The 18561-nt window shown below is 45.1% G+C and overlaps 1 protein-coding gene across 1 annotated transcript in view; it reads right to left on the reverse strand.

Annotated features, from left to right (window-relative positions):
• YIPF1 (Yip1 domain family member 1) overlaps positions 730-18561 on the reverse strand; it is a 35878-nt gene continuing 18046 nt past the window's right edge. Inside the window, exons 7-10 of the mRNA XM_005678389.3 lie at positions 16410-16576; positions 15890-16072; positions 11710-11840; positions 730-1559 (exon numbers count right to left, since the gene is read on the reverse strand). Coding sequence (XP_005678446.1) covers positions 11751-11840; positions 15890-16072; positions 16410-16576 — 440 coding nt within the window. The 3' untranslated portion in view covers positions 730-1559; positions 11710-11750. The remainder of the gene's footprint in view (positions 1560-11709; positions 11841-15889; positions 16073-16409; positions 16577-18561) is intronic.

Below are 18561 nucleotides of genomic sequence, written 5' to 3' on the forward strand. Positions count from 1 at the left end.
GGAAGTAATGCCACCTGGAAGAGGCGTTCACAGGGCTCTAAAAGAATTTTCCAAAATATGTATGTCAAAATAGGTAATAGGTAAACATGTTCTGTTCTTTTTTAATATTTATTTACTTGGCTGCACTGAGTCTTAGTCACAGCACATGAGATCTTCAGCTGCAGCATGCTCACCCTTAGTTGAGGCATGTGGGATCTAGTTCCTTGACCAGATATTATCGAACCTGGGCCCCCTGCACTGAGAGCACGGAGTCCTAGCCACTGGACCACTAGGAAAGTCCTTGTAAGCACTGTTCAATACTTCAGTTCAGTTCAGTTCAGTTCAGTCTCAGTCATGTCCAACTCTTTGCGACCCCATGAACTGCAGCACGCCAGGCCTCCCCGTCCATCACCAACTCCCGGAGTTCACCCAAACTCATGTCCTTCAAGTCGGTGATGCCATCCAGCCATCTCATCCTCTGTTGGCCCCTTCTCCTCCTGCCCCCAATCCCTCCCAGCATCAGAGTCTTTTCCAATGAGTTAACTCTTCGCATGAAGTGGCCAAAGTATTGGAGTTTCAGCTTTATCATACTTAGAGGAGGAAAAATTCTGATGTTCATTCTAACCCCAACACCCCAAAAGTTAGCACATGAAGTCAAGACTCCCAGCAGCACGCTGCAGGCTGACAGTAGAACATCAAAGAAGAAGGTGAGGTCAAAGTCATGAAGTACAGACACAGACATTATTGTTATTATTTGCATTTTGTATTTATTTTGCAACCATTAGATTCAGCTGCCCACAGTCAGGTCACCAAAGACAAATTTTCAGACTCACTATGAATCCAAACCAAAGTTCACAGTTTGGCCACTTGAGGATGGCAAGGGGAGCAGAGGCTCACCTGGGTAATCTGTACACAATCCAAAGGAAAGCACCCCAGTTAGGATGGAACCATCTCAGGGATTAAGGGCGTGCCTAATGTGAAGCACACCAGGTGACTGTGAGAGGCAAATGCCAGCCACCAAAGTAGCCTCCCACCCCCTTGTATTTCTCCCCAAATCAGCGCACAGTCACCATGACAACCAACAGCATAACTAAGAGCTGAATGACACGGGTCTCAACTCAACCACATGTAACTCTTGTTTGTTAAATAGGAGATGATTAGGCTTCAGTGTGGCACCACCCAGATGTGGGGTGTTGGGTCCATTCCATCCGTCTTCCTGATGCCTTGGTTGTTCTGCTTTTCTGCAGCAGATGCCATGTCCAAAAGAGCCACACTCCAAAACCCACCGAAGAGAACTGAAGAGCGAAAAGAGTCACTCTCTAGACAAAGACTCCCCCATACAGGAAGGATTCAGAGAGATAACTTTGACACCAGAGCAGTCTGCAGCCACCAGCTCGCCAAACCTAGAGCCTTGAGTCCTGATTTACAGGTTACAGGGAAGACTTACTGCTAGCTCGGAGATGACATTTTAAAGTTTTTCTCCATTTCTTTGGAAACCCAGTGACTTCCTCGGACACAGATCCCAAAGCTACCTTCACCCAGTCTCCTCAAACTCTTCTTTGTGATTGCTCTGTTTGGTGCTAGAGGAGAAAAGATAAAAGAAAATATGGAAGGGACTTTCCTGGTGGTCCAGTGGTTAAGACTCCACACTTCCACTGCAGGGTGCACAAGTTTGATCCCTGGTCATGGAACTAAGACCCCACATGCTGCACACACAGTCAAAAAGAAAATAAAAAGAAATATGGAGGGACAGAGAAAGATTCAGGAGCTGAGAGATGACTGTGTTTATTTAAACACAAGCTGGAATCAAGATTGCCAGGAGAAATATCAATAACCTCAGATATGCAGATGATACCACCCTTATGGCAGAAAGTAAAGAAGTACTGAAGAGCCTCTTGATGAAAGTGAAAGAGGAGAGTGAAAAAGTTGGCTAAAAACTCAACATTCAGAAAACAAAGATCATGGTATCCAGTCCCATCACTTTATGGCAAATAGATGGGGAAACAAAGGTAACAGTGACAGACTTTATATTTTTGGGCTCCAAAATCACTGCAGATGGTGACTGCAGCCATGAAATTAAAAGACGCTAGCTCCTTGGAAGAAAAACTATGATCAACCTAGACAGCATATTAAAAAGCAGAGACATTACTTTTCCAGCAAAGGTCCATCTAGTCAAAGCTATGGTTTTTCCAGTAATCATGTACAGATGTGAAAGCTGGACAATAAAAAAGGTTGAGCGCCAAAGAATTGATGCCTTCAAACTGTGGTGCTGGAGAAGGCTCTTGCAAGTCCCTTGGATAGCAAGGAGATCAAACCAGTCAGTCCTAAAGGAAATCAACCTTGAATATTCACTGGAAAGACTGATGCTAAAGCTGAAGCTTCAATACTTTGGCCACCTGATGTGAAGAGCTGACTCATTAGAAAAGACCCTGATGCTGGCAAAGATGGAAGGCAGGGTGAGAGGGGTCAACAGAGGATGAGATGGTTGGATGGCATCACCAACTCAATGGACATGAGTTTGAGCAAGCTCCAGGAGATGGTGAAGGACAAAGAAGCCTGGTGTGCTGCAGTCCATGTTGTCACAAAGAATCAGACACGACTAAGCAACTGAACAACAACAAGCATAAGGCTATACAGGGGACAATGGCAGGATATGAGGCAGGATAAGTAGATTAGGGATAAATTGTGGCAATACAGGAGTCTGGGTTTTCTTCTTTAGATGACAGGAGACCAAAAAAAAAAAAAAAAAAACAACAACATTAGTTTTTAAGTAGAAGAGTGATGCACTCAAAGGCTCAGTCAGATTTATAAATTTTAAAGACCCTCATAGCTACATAACACATACTGGTGGCTCAGCAGGTAAAGAATCAGCCTGCAATGCGGGAGACCTGGGTCAATCGCTGGGTCGGGAAGATCCCCTGGAAGGGAATGGCAACCCATTCCAGTATTCTTACCTGGAGAATTCCATGGCTACAGTCCATGGGATCACAAAGCGTCGGACACGACTGAGCTACATATAGGATAAATCAGAAGGAGGAAATGAAATGAGACAGAGAAACCCATCAAACTATGACCATAGTTTGGATGTAAGATGATCAAGTCCTTAGCGCTGGGTATGGTACTAATAGGGCAGATCTGAGAAACATTTCCAAGGTAGCATAGACAAGTCCTGCTGACAGATAAAATGTGGACGATAAGAGGAAGGAATCTACATTGATGCTGAGGTTTCTAGCTTGAGTGGCTAGGTAGATTTCTTTTTTTTTCAGCCATGCTTTGTGGCTTATGGAACCTTAGTTCCCCGACTGGGGATTGAACCTGGGCCCTCAGCAGTGAAAGTGCAGAGTCCTAACCCCTGGACCACCAGGAAATTCTTCCATAGATTTCTTAATTTATCCAACAAATACTGATGGAGGACTCATGTGCCAGGCACTGGATACAATGATAATAAGGCAAACATGGTTCTAACTCTGAAGAAACTTAACAGTCCAGCAGGGGAAACTACGGGATAAGCAAATATATAAAACATAATTTATGCAAGGTACAATGAAAAGAGAAGTCACTTAGTAGTGTCTGACTCTTTGCGACCCTATGGACTGAAGCCCGCCAGGCTCCTCCATCTATGTGATTTTCTAGGCAAGAGTACTGGAGTGGGGTGTCATTTTCTTCTCCAGGGGATCTTCCCAACCCAGGGATCAAACCCAGGTCTCCCGCATTGCAGGCAGACGCTTCACCATTTGAGCCACCAGGGAAGCCAGGTACAATAAAAGGGCATGATAAAGAATCAAACCTAGTCTGGAGTCAGGAGTGGATGGTAGTGCCATTCACTAAGAGAGGAAAATGTGAGAAGATCTAGTTGCCGGGCAGATGAGTTTAGTTTTGAACATGATGAATTTGTGGCATCTGTTGGTACACTTGGTCGAGGATTTGCAAGAAATGGGAACTGGAAAGAGAGGCAGAGATATGGTCAAACCCAGGAAAGATGAGGGAATGTGGCAGAGAGGGGCTCCTAATGCATGGCCTTCCTCCCAAGAGAATGAGCCAGGCCTCCCTGAGGACCTCATCAGGGGAAATGCCACAGTCAGGGTCAGTATCTAAGGACACCACAGAGGTGATGCTGAGGCAGGCGAAATCTGCCTAAATCTACCTGCTCTAGAAAAAGGAAAAGTTGTCAATCAAATAGCTGTGAAAAGTAGTTGGAGAAGGGTGGATGGTATAATGTGATGGAAGGCTAGAACCTAAAGTCCTGGTTGGCCTTCTGGTAAACATTGGCGTTGGGTTCTGAAATGCCAAGCAAAGGTAAGGACAAGCCAGCCCACAGGGAAGTCATGAAAAATTCTGTTTTTCTCATGTTTCTAGCCGTCTGTTCCAAATTAATGTCAAGACTGGACAACAACATGAAGACAGAAAATTCCCTCCTCCCACTGCTAACTGTAGGTGGCCTGTGGGGCAAAGGCTGGAATTCCTGGCATTTAGGTTGAGGATAGTGAGTAAGATCCCTTTTGGGCCAGATTTGGTCCATAATGTCACTACCAGCCAGGGCTCCTTCAAAACTGTCAGGCCTAAGACTTGGCCCCTGGTCACTTCTGGCCCGCCTGTGGCAGCCCCTCTGTGCCATGCCCTGCTCCCCTCCTGGCCCCATCCCTGCATCCAAGCGAGACAATGTCAGACAACTGCCTCATCTGAGGCATTCCAATCCGAAGTTCCCAAAGGCATGATTCTCTCTTTAACTTAGTAAGGCCTGCTCATCTGTGTGATGTAGGAGATATAAAGTTGGACTGTGGGGGACTTTCCTGGTGGTCCCTGCTCTCAACACAGAGGGTGGGCCTGGGGATTCAGTCCCTGGCCGAAGAACTAGATCCCACACATGCTGCAACTAAGACTCGGAGTAGCCAAATGAATTAAGAAAGAAGCTGGGCTGTGAAGTCTGGGGAGATAAGGACCTGTCTCCATTATTCACGAGTGGCCCAGTCCTCAGTGAAGAACACGAGTTTCCAAGCAACTTGGCAAATGATCCAAGTTTTGAATGCCACGTGGTATGTATATAATCCTCCCTTGTTCAAAATCAAGCTTTCCCCAAATGCCTGCTGAGTGCTGGGGCTATGATGGTAAATAAATCTCTGACCTCAAGGAAGTCTCAGTCTATGAAATCACAGTTAATAAGAAAATGGCCATAAAAGAGAAACATACAAAGAGCTCTACCACAGCCCAGAGAAATAAGTAAGTAATATTATCTGGAGAAGTAAAGCAAAACTTCATCAAGGATAGAATATCTGAAGTAGGTCCTGAAGAATAAATAGGAGAATAAATAAGAAGTTTCCAAGCAGACAAGGGAGGAAATAGCATACTCCAAAACTTAAAAAAAAAATCTTCAAAGATTTTATTTAAATTTTTTAATCTTTTTTATGCCATGCTGCACAGTTTGTGGGATCCTACTTCCCCAACCAGGGATTGAACCTGGGCCCTGGCAGTGAGAGCACTGAGTCCTACCCACTGGACTGCCAGGGAATTCCCTTCAAAGGTTTTAAAGTCACATTTCCAGTAGTTAAAGGTAGTTTGGAACTTTTATTACTAGATCATTACGAGTGCACGGTGGATGAAACAGGTAAGTACTTCGGTGGTGGGTTTCCCAGGTGGTGCAGTGGTAAAGAAGCCACCTGCCACTGCAGGAGCTGCAGGAGACTTAGGTTCATTTCCTGGGTCAGGAGATCCCCTGGAGGAAGAAATGGCAACCTACTCTAGTACACTTGCCTGGAGAATCCCATGGACAGAAGAGCCTGGTGGGCTGCAGTCCACAGGGCCGCAAAGAGTCAGACACGACTGAGCAACTGAGCACAGTCTTATGTGGCAGTCCAATTCTATCACCAGCGGTATCAGTGAGAAGTGAAATCCTCAACACAGGAGAAAGGAGATATGAATATATGATAAAAGAAATTTCGTAAGAACTCTGTAGTACTGAACAGGAATTGGAAGTATCAGTATGAACTCACATATGTTCTATCAAGCAAACAACCATCATACACATTGGAAAGGCCTGAAAACAATGACCAAGCCAATTGCAATGAGCAGCAGTAGCATCCAGATTGTGACCTGAAAATGCTATTTCGCCACTAAATGGAACCAGGAGTCCTTAGAGAAATGGCCCAGTCTGGATCTGGAACACGAAAAGTTCAAAATGAGCTGAGAACAGTTGGTTATAACAGACAGCAAAGCAGTTAAGAGAGACTCCTAGAATTGTGCCAACAAGACCCAGGGGCCAACTGGCGTCCAAATATAGGACAATCTGAGCATCAATAAGCATAATATTTGCAATGGCCTGAAACTAATTGGTCATTGCTGCAGAGTCCTAGTGAGCCAACTACAATTTTGAAAGCAGGGGAAAAAGAAAAAAATCATTTATCTTGCTTTTCTTATACATAAACTGTATCAATGGACACCCAAACAAATGAAAGGAAATTTTTATTAAAGAAATATTCTAGTTAATAAAGAAAGAAAGATAGAATTGAAATATCACTGTTTTAAAACCCCTACTGATTCAGTGAACCTAAGCATAGCTTATTAATGGCTCCTAATATCAAAAAGAGAGATAATTGGACATTATGAGTTTATGGATGAAAGAATTTACAGCACACATCAAGTAGTCTTGCCAAAGAAATCATATCTGAATCTGATCAATCCTTTAGATACAACCATCAATTCACAGAAAACAGAGGACAGAGTTATATGTTAAATGATACCATGGAGAAACAATCAGCAAAATCCACGATAAATGAGCTTTCAACAAATGAATGGCAAAAGGAAAGAGAAAGAGAGAGATGGAACAGAACTCTATAATTTAAAAGGCACTTAAAGACAATTATCCTGCAATTTAAAAGGAAAAAAAAAAGGCATTTAAGGTGCCTTCCCTGGTGGTCTAGTGGCTAAGACTCTGCATTCCCAATGCAGGGGGCTTGGGTTTGATCCCTGGTCAGGGAACCAGATCCCATATGCTGCAATTAAAACATCCTATATGCCGCAAAGGAGATCAAACACCCTGCGTGCTGCAATGAAGACCCAGTGCAGTCAAATAAATAAATACATAATTTTAAAAATAAATAAAAGGCATTTAAGAGATATACTACCCAACTGCAATATGAAATTCAAACACTGAATGTATTTGATATTAAATAATTATGATTTTTAAAATGTGATTACAGTACTATAGCTAGCTTTCACAAAGAGTGTGTGTGTGTGTGTGTGTGTGTGTGTATACATATTTTTTTAAAGATTGTTTTAGCCTTTTATTTTATGTTTATTTTTGGCCACACTACATGGCTTATAGGATCTTAGTTCCCTGACCAGGGATCAAACCCAGGTTCATGGCATTGAAAGTACAGAATCCTAACCACTGGACCACCAGAGAAGTCTCTGAAAAGAGTATCTTTTATAGATACAGAATATAAATGTTTATGTATGAAAGAACAGGATGTTCCAGATTTGCTTCCAAACCATACAGGGGAAAGAGATGGAGAATATATGGGTATATGAATGAGACAAGACTGGCTGTGAGTTGACAACTGTTGAAAGTAAAAGAGGGGAGGGGTACTTAGGGATTCATTATACAATTCGGTCTATGAGAGTGAGAGGAGATGCCAGCTTAAAACTCAACATTAAAAAAAACCAAGATCATGGCATCCAGTTCCATCACTTCATGGCAAGTAGAAGGGGAGAAAGTGGAAACAGTGACAGATTTTATTTTCTTGGGCTCCAAAATCACTGCAGACGGTGACTGCAGCCATGAAATTAAAAGACACTTGCTCCTTGGAAGGAAAGCTATGACAAACCTAGACAGCATATTAAATTGCAGAGATATCACCATGCCAACAAAGGTCGTCCATATAGTCAAAGCTATGGTTTTTCCATTAGTCATGTATGGACGTGAGAGTTGGTCCATAAAGAAGGCTTAGGGCTGAAGAATTGATGCTTTTGAATTGCTGTGCTGGAGAAGACTCTTGAGAGTCCTTTGGGCTGCAAGGAGATCAAACCAGTCAATCTTAAAGAAAATCAACCCTGAGTATTCACTGGAAGGACTGATGCTGAAGCTGAAGTTTCAATACTTGGGCCACTTGATGTGAAGAGCCAACTCACTGGAAAAGACCCTGATGCTGGGAAAGATTGAAGGCAAAAGAAGAAAGGGATGGGAGAGGATGAGATGGTTAGATAGCATCACCAACTCAGTGGTCATGAATTTGAGCAAACTCTGGGAGATAGTGGAGGACAGAGAAGCCTGGAGTGCTACAGTCCATGGGGTCACAAAGCGTTGGACACGACCTAGTGACTGAACAACAACAACACATTTTCCACTAAATAAATCAAATAAAAGAATAAAAAGTTATTGTGCTGACCCACTTGCCATCGCAGGTTCTTCCAATTTTCCTTAAAGAAAGGGAACAAAGAAGAAAACTGAGAAAGAAATAGCCCAGGCATTGAAGATGGGTTCTCTAGGAAGGGACACTGCAGACGTGGTGTGGAAGAGAATAAGGGGCTGTAAAAAATAGTGTTAGCTATGCTGTGAAATCACGCAGTGTGGATGCTGTGCTAAAGGGGATTATAGCACTGAGTTAAAGCTGATTTCAGAATAAAAGAATGGATGTAAAAACATTTGAAGTTTTGGCTTATGAAATGAACTCTTGACGTGAGTGAGTGAAAGGATAATTGCATATAAACCCTGGGTATCAAATCAGGAGGGTTTTAATTACAAAGGAGTTTCCTGAAGCCCTCTGTTCATCTCTTAACAAAGCCCATATCACGCAGCAGTATAATTATATGCCAGTCACCCTCCTCTGGATAGAACCACTTGTCATTGCCCCTGGGAAGGCAGTCCCAGTCTGGATACGGGCCTTCAGACACTCCATCCCTCAAGCCAAAGTAAGATTCCCTAGGTCCACCAGGGTCCTGGCTCAGAGAAGAAATGGCACTGGCTCTAAGGTGATGTTCTGTGCTTAGCCTCTCAGTCATGTCCAACTCTTTGTGACCCCATGGAGCCCGCCAGGCTCCCCTGTCCATGAGGATTCTCCAGGCAAAAATACTGGAGTGGGTTGCCCTCTTCCAGGGGATCTTCCTAACCCAGGGATTGAGCCCAGGTCTCCTGCATTGCAGGCGGATTCTTTACCATCTGAGCCACCTGATAAATATATATAAAACAGGAAGGAAAGAAGAAAGTAAAATATCCTTTAAAATATCCCAGTGACTTATGCAGGGGTAGCATCCCTGATTACAAGTAATCAGAGGCTCCTCTATGATCCTCAGGTTCCAGGGAGAGAAGGGGTTAATGCTCTCCTAGCAATTCCTTTCAGGCTAAGCCCTCTGATCCACAGATTTACATGAGGAAGGTTATCTGATAAAAAGTCATTCCTTTTCCTGAAAGCTGGGAGTCCAGAGATTACAGTGGGAGGCACAGTCAGCTCATAAATCTGCAGGGCTCAAGGCTCTGGGCAGCCCTTCTCATTGACAAAGCAATTGATGCTTCTGCCAGGGAGGCTCCAACGGAACTGTCTGTCACTATCTCATTTAGAGACTTGACACCAGCACCCTTCGATAGGTCAGCTGGTAGAGCAGAGGACTGAGAGGTGATTAGAGACTAGACACCCAAATGGAAACACTGACACCCAAGTTTATAGATGTGAGTAAAGCCCAGAGACACTGAACCTGTGAAAGTCAGGATGGGAGGTCAGCAAGGGCCCTGAGGGCTAGGCTCTTCCCAGATGCCAGCTTCTGACTCTCTCAAGGTTGACAGCACCTGGGACACTTGGTCTGGAGACGTCATAACCAAACTGTATGGAAGGAACTGAAGTCCCCGGCCAGGAGCAGGCTGCAAGAGCCCCTCTGCAGGTTGATGTCACGTGTTCCCAGGCAAGGCAGACAGCCAGACAGCTATGTGTCCTCCACCTCTGTCCCTCTGCAGCTGAGCTCAGGTTTTCTTGTTCGAGGTGATGTGAGTCCACAGCACATCTCAGTGTCTCAATGAATGGCCTGCATCTTCACTCTCCCAAAAACCACAGGAAACCGACTGCTTGTTTCAGAAAAACAGGCAATCAATTACTTCTGCTCAAGCAAGACCCTCTCTGTGAAGTCTTCCCCCAGGCCAAGTGAGTCAGTGCTTCTGTGCTCCCACAGTGCCTATCAACTAACAGCTTGGCCACTGCACTTCTCACACAGCCTGGCCCACCGCCTGGTCCTTATCTGATGAGCTGTTTTACCCATGGACCAAGGTGCCTTCAGGCAGACTGTAGCTGATTTTCTATGTCCCCAGTGCCTCAAATAAACTTCGAGTGAGAGTGTAAATGGTGATCCAGGACTCAGCAAGCCAAGACACCTCTGGGTAAAAGCCCATATCCTGACTCTTGCCTGAATCCTACAAAGTCACCTCCATCTACTCAACAGTAATGAAGCACTTGCTCTGTCCGTGCCAGGTGGGCATTAAGCCAAGACCTGGGAGAGTGAGTGAAACAAGAGTCCCTTCCCCGTGGACCTCAGATCCTGCTGAGGCTTTCTCTGCTAACAGTTAGTGGAGTCCATTTGCAGGATGAGCTGGACAAGCATGCAGACAATTAAACAGTTATGCAAACAAGCTACCACGTGCTCCTTCTAAGGCAGTGGGCTTCAAAAAACAACCCACTGAGGTAGTGGAAGGAAAATATTAGAACGTCTATGAATATTTCTCTTTCATCAAAAAGTAAGGAATTAAGCTTTAATAGTTACTACATGGATTAACAGTCTTTGCAAATGCTTCAAATATACACCTATCACTGCAGGTATGTGCCTGTGGCAGACAGACTCCAAAAAGAGGGGATATATGTATATGTATAGCTGATCCACATTGCTGCATGGCAGAAATGAACACAACACTGTAAAGCAACTGTACTTCAATTAAAACAAAAAAAGATTTCACTTTCAAAATGCAGGTGGTGGTGCAGGTTTGATCCCTGGTTGGGGAACTAAGACTCCACATGCCTTGTGGCCAAAAATCCAGAACAGAAGCAATATTATAAAAAATTCAATAAAGACTTTAAAAATGGTCAAAAAAAATCTTAAAAAAAAAGTGACATATAATAGAGCACGTAATGGAATCACAAGGTAAGCAATGACTGCTGGAAGGGAAGGAACCTTCAGATGACTAGGGCGGCTAGTGCAAAGGCAGATGGATCAGGGTCTTCTTCCTGTACTCTGACACCCTAGGCTAACCACCGACAGTGGAATCATCAAAGAGGCCCGAAAACAAACCAGGCATGAGAACTGGTACCCTTCAGAGAACTGCATGAGTAATTAAGGAGAGGTCATACTCAGGGTCTGAGGCCAGCCTGACAAGTCACAGAGAAACTGGAGACGACCATCAGACTGTAACCAAATGGAATAAACCTACATTGTGCTGCTGGGAAGGCGACAGGGAGTAGAGAAGATGCTGGAGCCAAAAAGCAGGAACTCCCCTTACAGAAGAATCTGGGAGCTCATGTTTCCCAAACGGATAAAGACAGATGAGCGAAAGTAAAAGCGGTAGTCGCTCAGTCAAGTTTCCCAAACGGATAAAGCCAGATGAGTAAACTTTCCCACTGAAGCCTCAGCAAGAGGGACATACACATGGACACGCGTGTGCACACATACCACACTGGATCGTGCTGATGGATAAAAGGGTCCAGGCCTCTTGATGTTTGATGTTAACAACAGGACTGACGTCCCTGCCCATGGTTACTGTACCTCACAGTGAGAAGATGAAAGATACTTTCCGGCTTTCCTCTTTAGCTGGACTTGGCTGCTACAACTGTTTGGTTTGGGGCAGCTGTGCTTGTTAGGAGATGGTCCATCTCTGGTGCATCAAAAAAGTAGGCCTGCAGGAAAAGGAGACCCAGGAGGAGAGTTACAAAATAATGGTCCAGGTCAATGTCCTAGACTCCACGCTAAGAGCTCTTCTGGGCCCTCGTGGCCTCTACATTTCCCCCACTGCTCTGGTGATCACTGAACTGTCTCTATTTCTGTCTTACACTCGACTGCATGCCTTATAAATTTTTGCTACCATTTATTAAGCACTTGCTACCTATGACTCAATCTTCATAACAGCCTGGTGAGTTTGTTCTCATTACTCTCATCTGAACTGAGGCTCAGGGAGGCTGTCGTTTGATCAGGCACACATGGCAGCAAGTGACACAGGCAGGACTCGACGGTCCGTCTTCCCAGCTGCAAAGCTCAAGCTATTAACCACCACAGTCTCTCCTCCGAAGATCAGGTCCTTCTTGTCTCTGCATCACCAGCCCCTCGTGTAGGGCCTGGTACACTGTGTAGACGATCAATAGTTAATGAACTGAACTAAGACAGGCTGCTGCTAAACCAGTCGGCTCCCTCTAAAGACCTTTCAAAGAAAGTGCCAGGCAGCCTTTACCTCTTAATTCTTCAGCATGGAAATGAAAGGTTTGATAAGTGCTTCCACTCGCCATCTACAATTTAACTGTCAAAAATCAGAAGGAGGTGGAAGACTGGAAAACATTAAGGAGGATCTTCCCACTTGTTTTGGTGTCTGAGAAGCCTAATGTGAGCCCAGGAAAATACCAGTCTCATAGCCTTGAATGAGGGTTGTTCGAAGGACAGGTGAACCCATTAATAAATCCGTGACCACTGCCTGCGCTTCATTCCTGCCTGGAGCAGGGACCTCAGGAAGGTGAAAAAGATAAAAAAATCACTAAGAACCATCTCACCAGCTCTACCCTCTATCAGCCAGAAGGGGGCGCCAAAACACCGCACTGGAGTTTCCCCAAGGCACTTTCTATTTTAAGTTAGGGCTTCAGCAGTCCATTTCAAAAAGTTTCTAGCTGCAGACTCCCTCTAGTTTGTCGTCCCTGGAGAAATGCTATTGGTTTTGAAAGCCTTCCTCCCCAGGGCCCCTTCCAGCAGCTCTGTTTTCTGAAGAAGGAGTAGAATGGCACTAACCCGAGCAGAGGCCAGGCCACGCTGCTAGCGTTTGGTCCCTCCAGTTATCTCGCACGTGCTCTGGGCCAAGACGCCCCCAGGATGCAAGAACAGCAACTCTCTTCCAGGCTCCTGGAAGAAACCCTCACCAGATAGAACAAGCCAGGAAGCCCAGGTTCTAAACCTGGCTCTGCTAGGAACTCACACTATGACTTTGGACAAGTCTTATCCGTAGAATGATCCCTAATTAATTTCACAAACAACAGGGCACAGGCATTCTATCGGTAGCTGTAACCACCTCAAACGTAGGCTTGCACGCATGCTCAGTGGCTTCCGGCATGTCCGACTCTGCGACCCTACAGACGGTAGCCTGGAGAGAGCCAAACGTAGGTTTGGGCATCTCCGAACATACCAGCCAAGAGCGCACCCTCTACTCTAGTGCCTCCTTAGTCATCCCTGCCAGGTGTATTCCAGGATCAACTTAGACCATGTACAGGTACAAGCGCCGAGGAGCCCTCGGCAGGTGTAGGGCGGTCATATACTTCACTGCACTGAGGCAAACACACCAATTCACGTCTCCTGTTGCAGAGCAGAAGGCTAAGCAGTCCAGTTCAGCCGGTGCCCCTCAGCTCAAATAACTCCCCTGATACTTTTTCTCCCGTACATTGATGATAATTGCACGCATCATTCATCCTTACAACAGCAAAAATGTTACCATGTCTTTACTTCTTCTAAGTGAGGAGGTAGGGTCTACAGGGGCGAACTAATAAGCGAAAAAGCAAGGAGTGATGGAGCTGAGACTAACACCTGTCTCCTAATGTCTGCCTCCGCCCTCCTGCATTGTGCATCTCCCCCAGAAGAGAACGGAGGAGGCCATCTCCAGGGTGGACAGCAGAACCCAAGCACGGTGGCCTCCTCAAGGAGAGAAAGCTGTGCCTCCCCTCCAAGAAGTCCTGTACCTGCGATTAGCTGCCTGCTCCACCATCCAACCTGCCCCATTTCTCAGAACCCTCAGAACTGGACAGGGCAATGCCTTTTCTGCTGCCTCCTTCTCCCCTCCAACTTCTCAACCAGGCGTGTGAGTGTGTGGTGTGTGTGTGTGTGTGTGTGTGTGTGTCTCTGTATATGGGTAAGAAGTTCAGGAGAAAGATGGGAAGCCACCAGGGAGAGGCATCAATGAAAGGGCACTGCCCTTTTTTGTGACCTGGGACCACTGGGGGCAAACACACCAATTCACGTCTCCTGTTGGAGAGCAGAAGGCACTCCGCCCTCCTGGCAGAACAGGCCACAGAGTGGCCCCGGCAATTTCTGATAACCTCTTTTAATAACTTCTTTACATCTGAAAAAACCATCACAGCATGTGATGGGTTTTCACAGCCATTTCATTGAGTCTCACTAAAGCCCATGAAACATAAACCTCCCTGACAGAAAGGGAAGCGCAGGCACTCAATGCCAAGGATATCCCAGTCTGGTGTTCTTTCTACTTGGTTATGATGCTCTCTTTTAGAAAACTGCTGGGTAGTAAGATGGGCAGGTAAGCCCTAACTTCGGTGTCATTTACCCAGAGAGGGAGGAGCAGGCCTGGGAGGTAGAGATCCTGGCCGCAGGTACCAAATTAAATGTTAACAACGCTACCTCCCTGCTCTGCAGCCCTGTCTGCCTCGCTCCGCTCTATTCTTTACAGAACTGAACGTGGCAACACCTTTCTCCTGCCTCCTTTCCTTCACCAACTTCCTAACAAGGAACGTAACACACACACACAATTCAAAACAGAAATGGGAAGATGCCAGGGAGAGGTGTTACATCGAGAGAGTCAGTTTCAATAAAAAGCACATTCTTCCTCAGCAGACAGGAGGGTCACAGCATTTGGAAGCATCAGTCCAGAGGTTCCAAGTACCAAACATGAGGAGTGTCACTCTGCTGTGAGTCCTCTGTCTCAAGGGGTTAAAGCTTAGACACAGGTAAAATGCATGTCAAGCAACCCTGTGTTTCAGAACTTGGCACTTTCTATGAGACTTGCTGAATGATAAAGTATTGGGATCTTATTAAAGCACTCAATGAGACTATGATTGTCCAGAGAAAATATTAAAGATCGAACAGTGCCAAAGATATATCCTGTTGCAAAGCCTGACCAACAGTCTGGCCATGTGCTATGTGGACATCTTCCTATGGGCATCAACGACCTTAACATTTTTGGACTCAAAATTTTTAAAAAACCTATACCAGGCCTGGTTAAGGCTATTGGCAGCAAATTTTGTACACAGTGTGTACAGAAATTAAAAAACCGCATCTCCTTATGATCAAAGGAAATGGACCTAATTTATGGGCATTTATGGGACAAGTTCCAGGTTAAGTGCTTTATCTGTATTATTTTATCCTCAAAACAACTTTCTGTGGCAAGAACTATTATACCCATGTTACAGATTGAGAGATCCAGAGAAGTTAGGTTCCCTGCCCAAATTTACACAGCTGGTGAGTGATAGAGCTGATCTTTAACCTGGGTGCGTCTGACTCAAAAAGTACATGCTCTTCCTTAAAAGACAGCCAAACACATTAACTTAAACATTGTTTTAAATGTTGTTCATCTTAAAAATAACTTCTCTTTTCTATTTTGACTTCATTCTCAAGTTCTCCATCTGAGTATGTGCAAAAACCCAGCAAAGGCATCCAGAGGTGGAACTCTCAGACCTCTGCTCCCCAGCCTTACGTGAAGACACTTATTCATCCCTACTTCCTCCAGCCAGACACCAAATCTCAACCAAACTTCAGAAATCAGATAAAGTCAGAAAACAAAAGAAATTAGGTGAAGTCAGAGATTACAACGAAATTCTCATGACTACTATTTCTCATCCAGCAGAGTCTATTTAAAACAGTATTTATTCCAGGGAGCCAGCTTTTAAAGAACCATGGTGTCTAAGTTTGAGGTCTCAGCATGGCCTCTAAAGCACACCGGAAGAGCATCGGAGTGAGGCCGTACCAAGCAGCCCACAGAAAGCAGCATGTGAAGCGACACGATCGTCACAATTGTGGCCAATGCGACGCGTCGGTTGTCCTCACGAACAGCTGGCCAAAAGGTCATTGCCAAGACAGAGCCCGAGACGCCCAGGGCAATCATAACGAGAACCCAGCGGACCGCTTTCTGGGGGATGATCCACAGTATCTGAAAGAAAAGGAGGGCGGGGAGGGTTAGTTCAGAGTGGCATTTGTTCATTCCAGGCACGTGTGCTCATAAAGGCCCGGGAGCCCATCGGCAGAGGAGCCCTTGCTGCCGCTTGGGCTTCCCAGCACAGCCCAGAGAAATTCCACCTGGTGCAGACCGAGGGGAACGCTTCTCTAATGAAGGGCCCAAGACACACGAAAGGAACTAGGCTCCCTGGCTCCCATTCCCACAACATTTCTAAATTCTGGGGTTATTTTTTCAGATGCACATTGGTGTTAGGTTAGAAATAATGATGCCAGCTGAGTAACTGTGGCCTCACTCAGAGTGTGGTACTTACTGCCGTGGGGATATAAATGAAGAGTGAATATCCATAGACGCATACAATCTCCAAAAATGAATAGGAAACGATGTTCATAACTTTACTGTTTCTCCATACAAGGAAACCCCAGAGTGCGAGAGGAACCAGCCAGGCGTAGGCATAGATGATTGTGGCTGCGATGGACACTGAGGGCGAGAAGACACAAGTTGCAATTCCACTGTCGCGGTACTTCGGGGACCCACTGGACTCACTTCCTGCAGGGGTGTCCATCTGCCTTACTCGGTCAGGGGATGATGTCTTACTGGTTTCGGTCCCTGAGCCTGGCAAGGTACCCGATAAACAGCAGACGCTTGATAAATGTGCTGAATCCGTGTTCCTTCAGCATCTGACTTTGCGATGATGACTAGCAGTCTCTCCTATGGCTTCTATAATTCACTTTACAACTAACAACTAATAGTATTAAATGACTGAATTATGTACTGAAATACTTCCAAGGACCATACTACAAGTATTTAAATACATGGAGCATTCCAATCAAATAAAAGTCAACTATCCCCTTGGAAGAACACGTCCTCTTTCCTAATATAACAAAAGCTGACACTGATTTCTTTAGCAAATTTATGAAAATACCCTGGGAACAGATTAACTTGTTCTGTGTGCTATTTAGAGTTCCTTCTGTCTCTGAAACAGGGAGCTTCAGCTCATTGATGTATTGCTTAAAATATTCTCCAGTTCCACTTTCTTTAAATAATTCTTGTCTCTGTGGTGGAAATGCTACTGAGTGACTCCTCAGAGCAGCAGTGTTCACTGCTTTACTTACGGCCCGTCCCTCCTCCTTCCCAGCAGCAGCATGTCCTAGAGGGTTCAGCTTCACTCTTCTGGAGTGGAGGATCCTAACTGTGGCTCAGTCCACAACACCAGCCCTTCCCACGTGAAAATCAGCAGGTGACCCATCAAATGCTCTTGGCAAGAACAAAAGCACTCCTAGCAACTATGGCCAGGCTCTGGGTAAGATATGTGATTGTCCAAAACATCTTCCAGCTCCCAGAGCAGTTTTTTCATATAAGTAACTCTGTCATTAAGTCAAATGTAATTTTGCTGATCTACTGCCTTTTTCTTGAATAAGGAAAGGAAGAGGCAGGAAGCTGCTGCTATGACGATGGCTGTCCACGGGGTGTCAGGCATTACACTGAGCGCTTTACTGAGAGGTGACACTGTATAACAATCAGAGCTACAGACTGTATGCGTAGACGCTAATCCTAGCTCTGCCGCTTGCTGCTTAGTCACCAAGTTGTGTCTGACTCTTTGCCACCCCATGGACTACTGTAGCCCGCCAGGCTGATCTATCTGTGGGATATCCCAGGCAAGAAATGCTGGAGTGGGTTGCCATTTCCTTCTTCAAGGGATCTTCCCAACCCAGGGATTGAACCCAGATCTCCCACCTGGCAGGTGGATTCTTTACCACTGAACCACCTCGGAAGCCCAGCTCTGTCACTGATATTAATAGATGGGTGGTGAGTTACTTAACCTTCCTGCCTCAGTATCCTCATCTGTAAAATGGGAATAATCACAGTACACTACCTTATAAGACTATTAGAATTAAATGAGTAAAAACAGGTATGTTTAGAACACTGACTGATAAATAATAAATGCCCAATCAAGAATAAGCTTTTTATACTGTTAACTGATATATAAATACATTATTTCATATAAACTGTATCTTTACTCTAGAGATGAGGAAATAAGATCAGAGAGCTAAGTGGTTTGGTTAGGGTCAAATAATTAATAAGTGGGGAAGCAGGATCTGACCTTGGATGTGTCAGTTACACTCTTTACGTAAAATGGAAAAATATTGACTGATTGAGTCAATGACACCTCACTAGCATATATATCCCAAGGCACTCTGACACTGGGATGCCCAGTCCAACAGGAATAAGAAGAGACAAGGACCCCCGCCCCCTGCCCTCCCCGCTTCCCTCCCAGCTTCCACACCCCCAGGCAGGGTGACTCACTCCTCTTCTCTGTCAATATACTTCTACAGACCTCTGATACAGAAATTAACACAAGCCATTTATTACAGCAATATCCATTTACCTATTTTTCTTTACTTAACCACTGAACTACTTGAAGGCAGATTGAGAGCTCATGGATAACAATGATTGAGTTAAAT

Source organism: Capra hircus, chromosome 3, assembly GCF_001704415.2.
Source record: "Capra hircus breed San Clemente chromosome 3, ASM170441v1, whole genome shotgun sequence".
In the NCBI taxonomy this organism is placed as follows: domain Eukaryota; kingdom Metazoa; phylum Chordata; class Mammalia; order Artiodactyla; family Bovidae; genus Capra; species Capra hircus.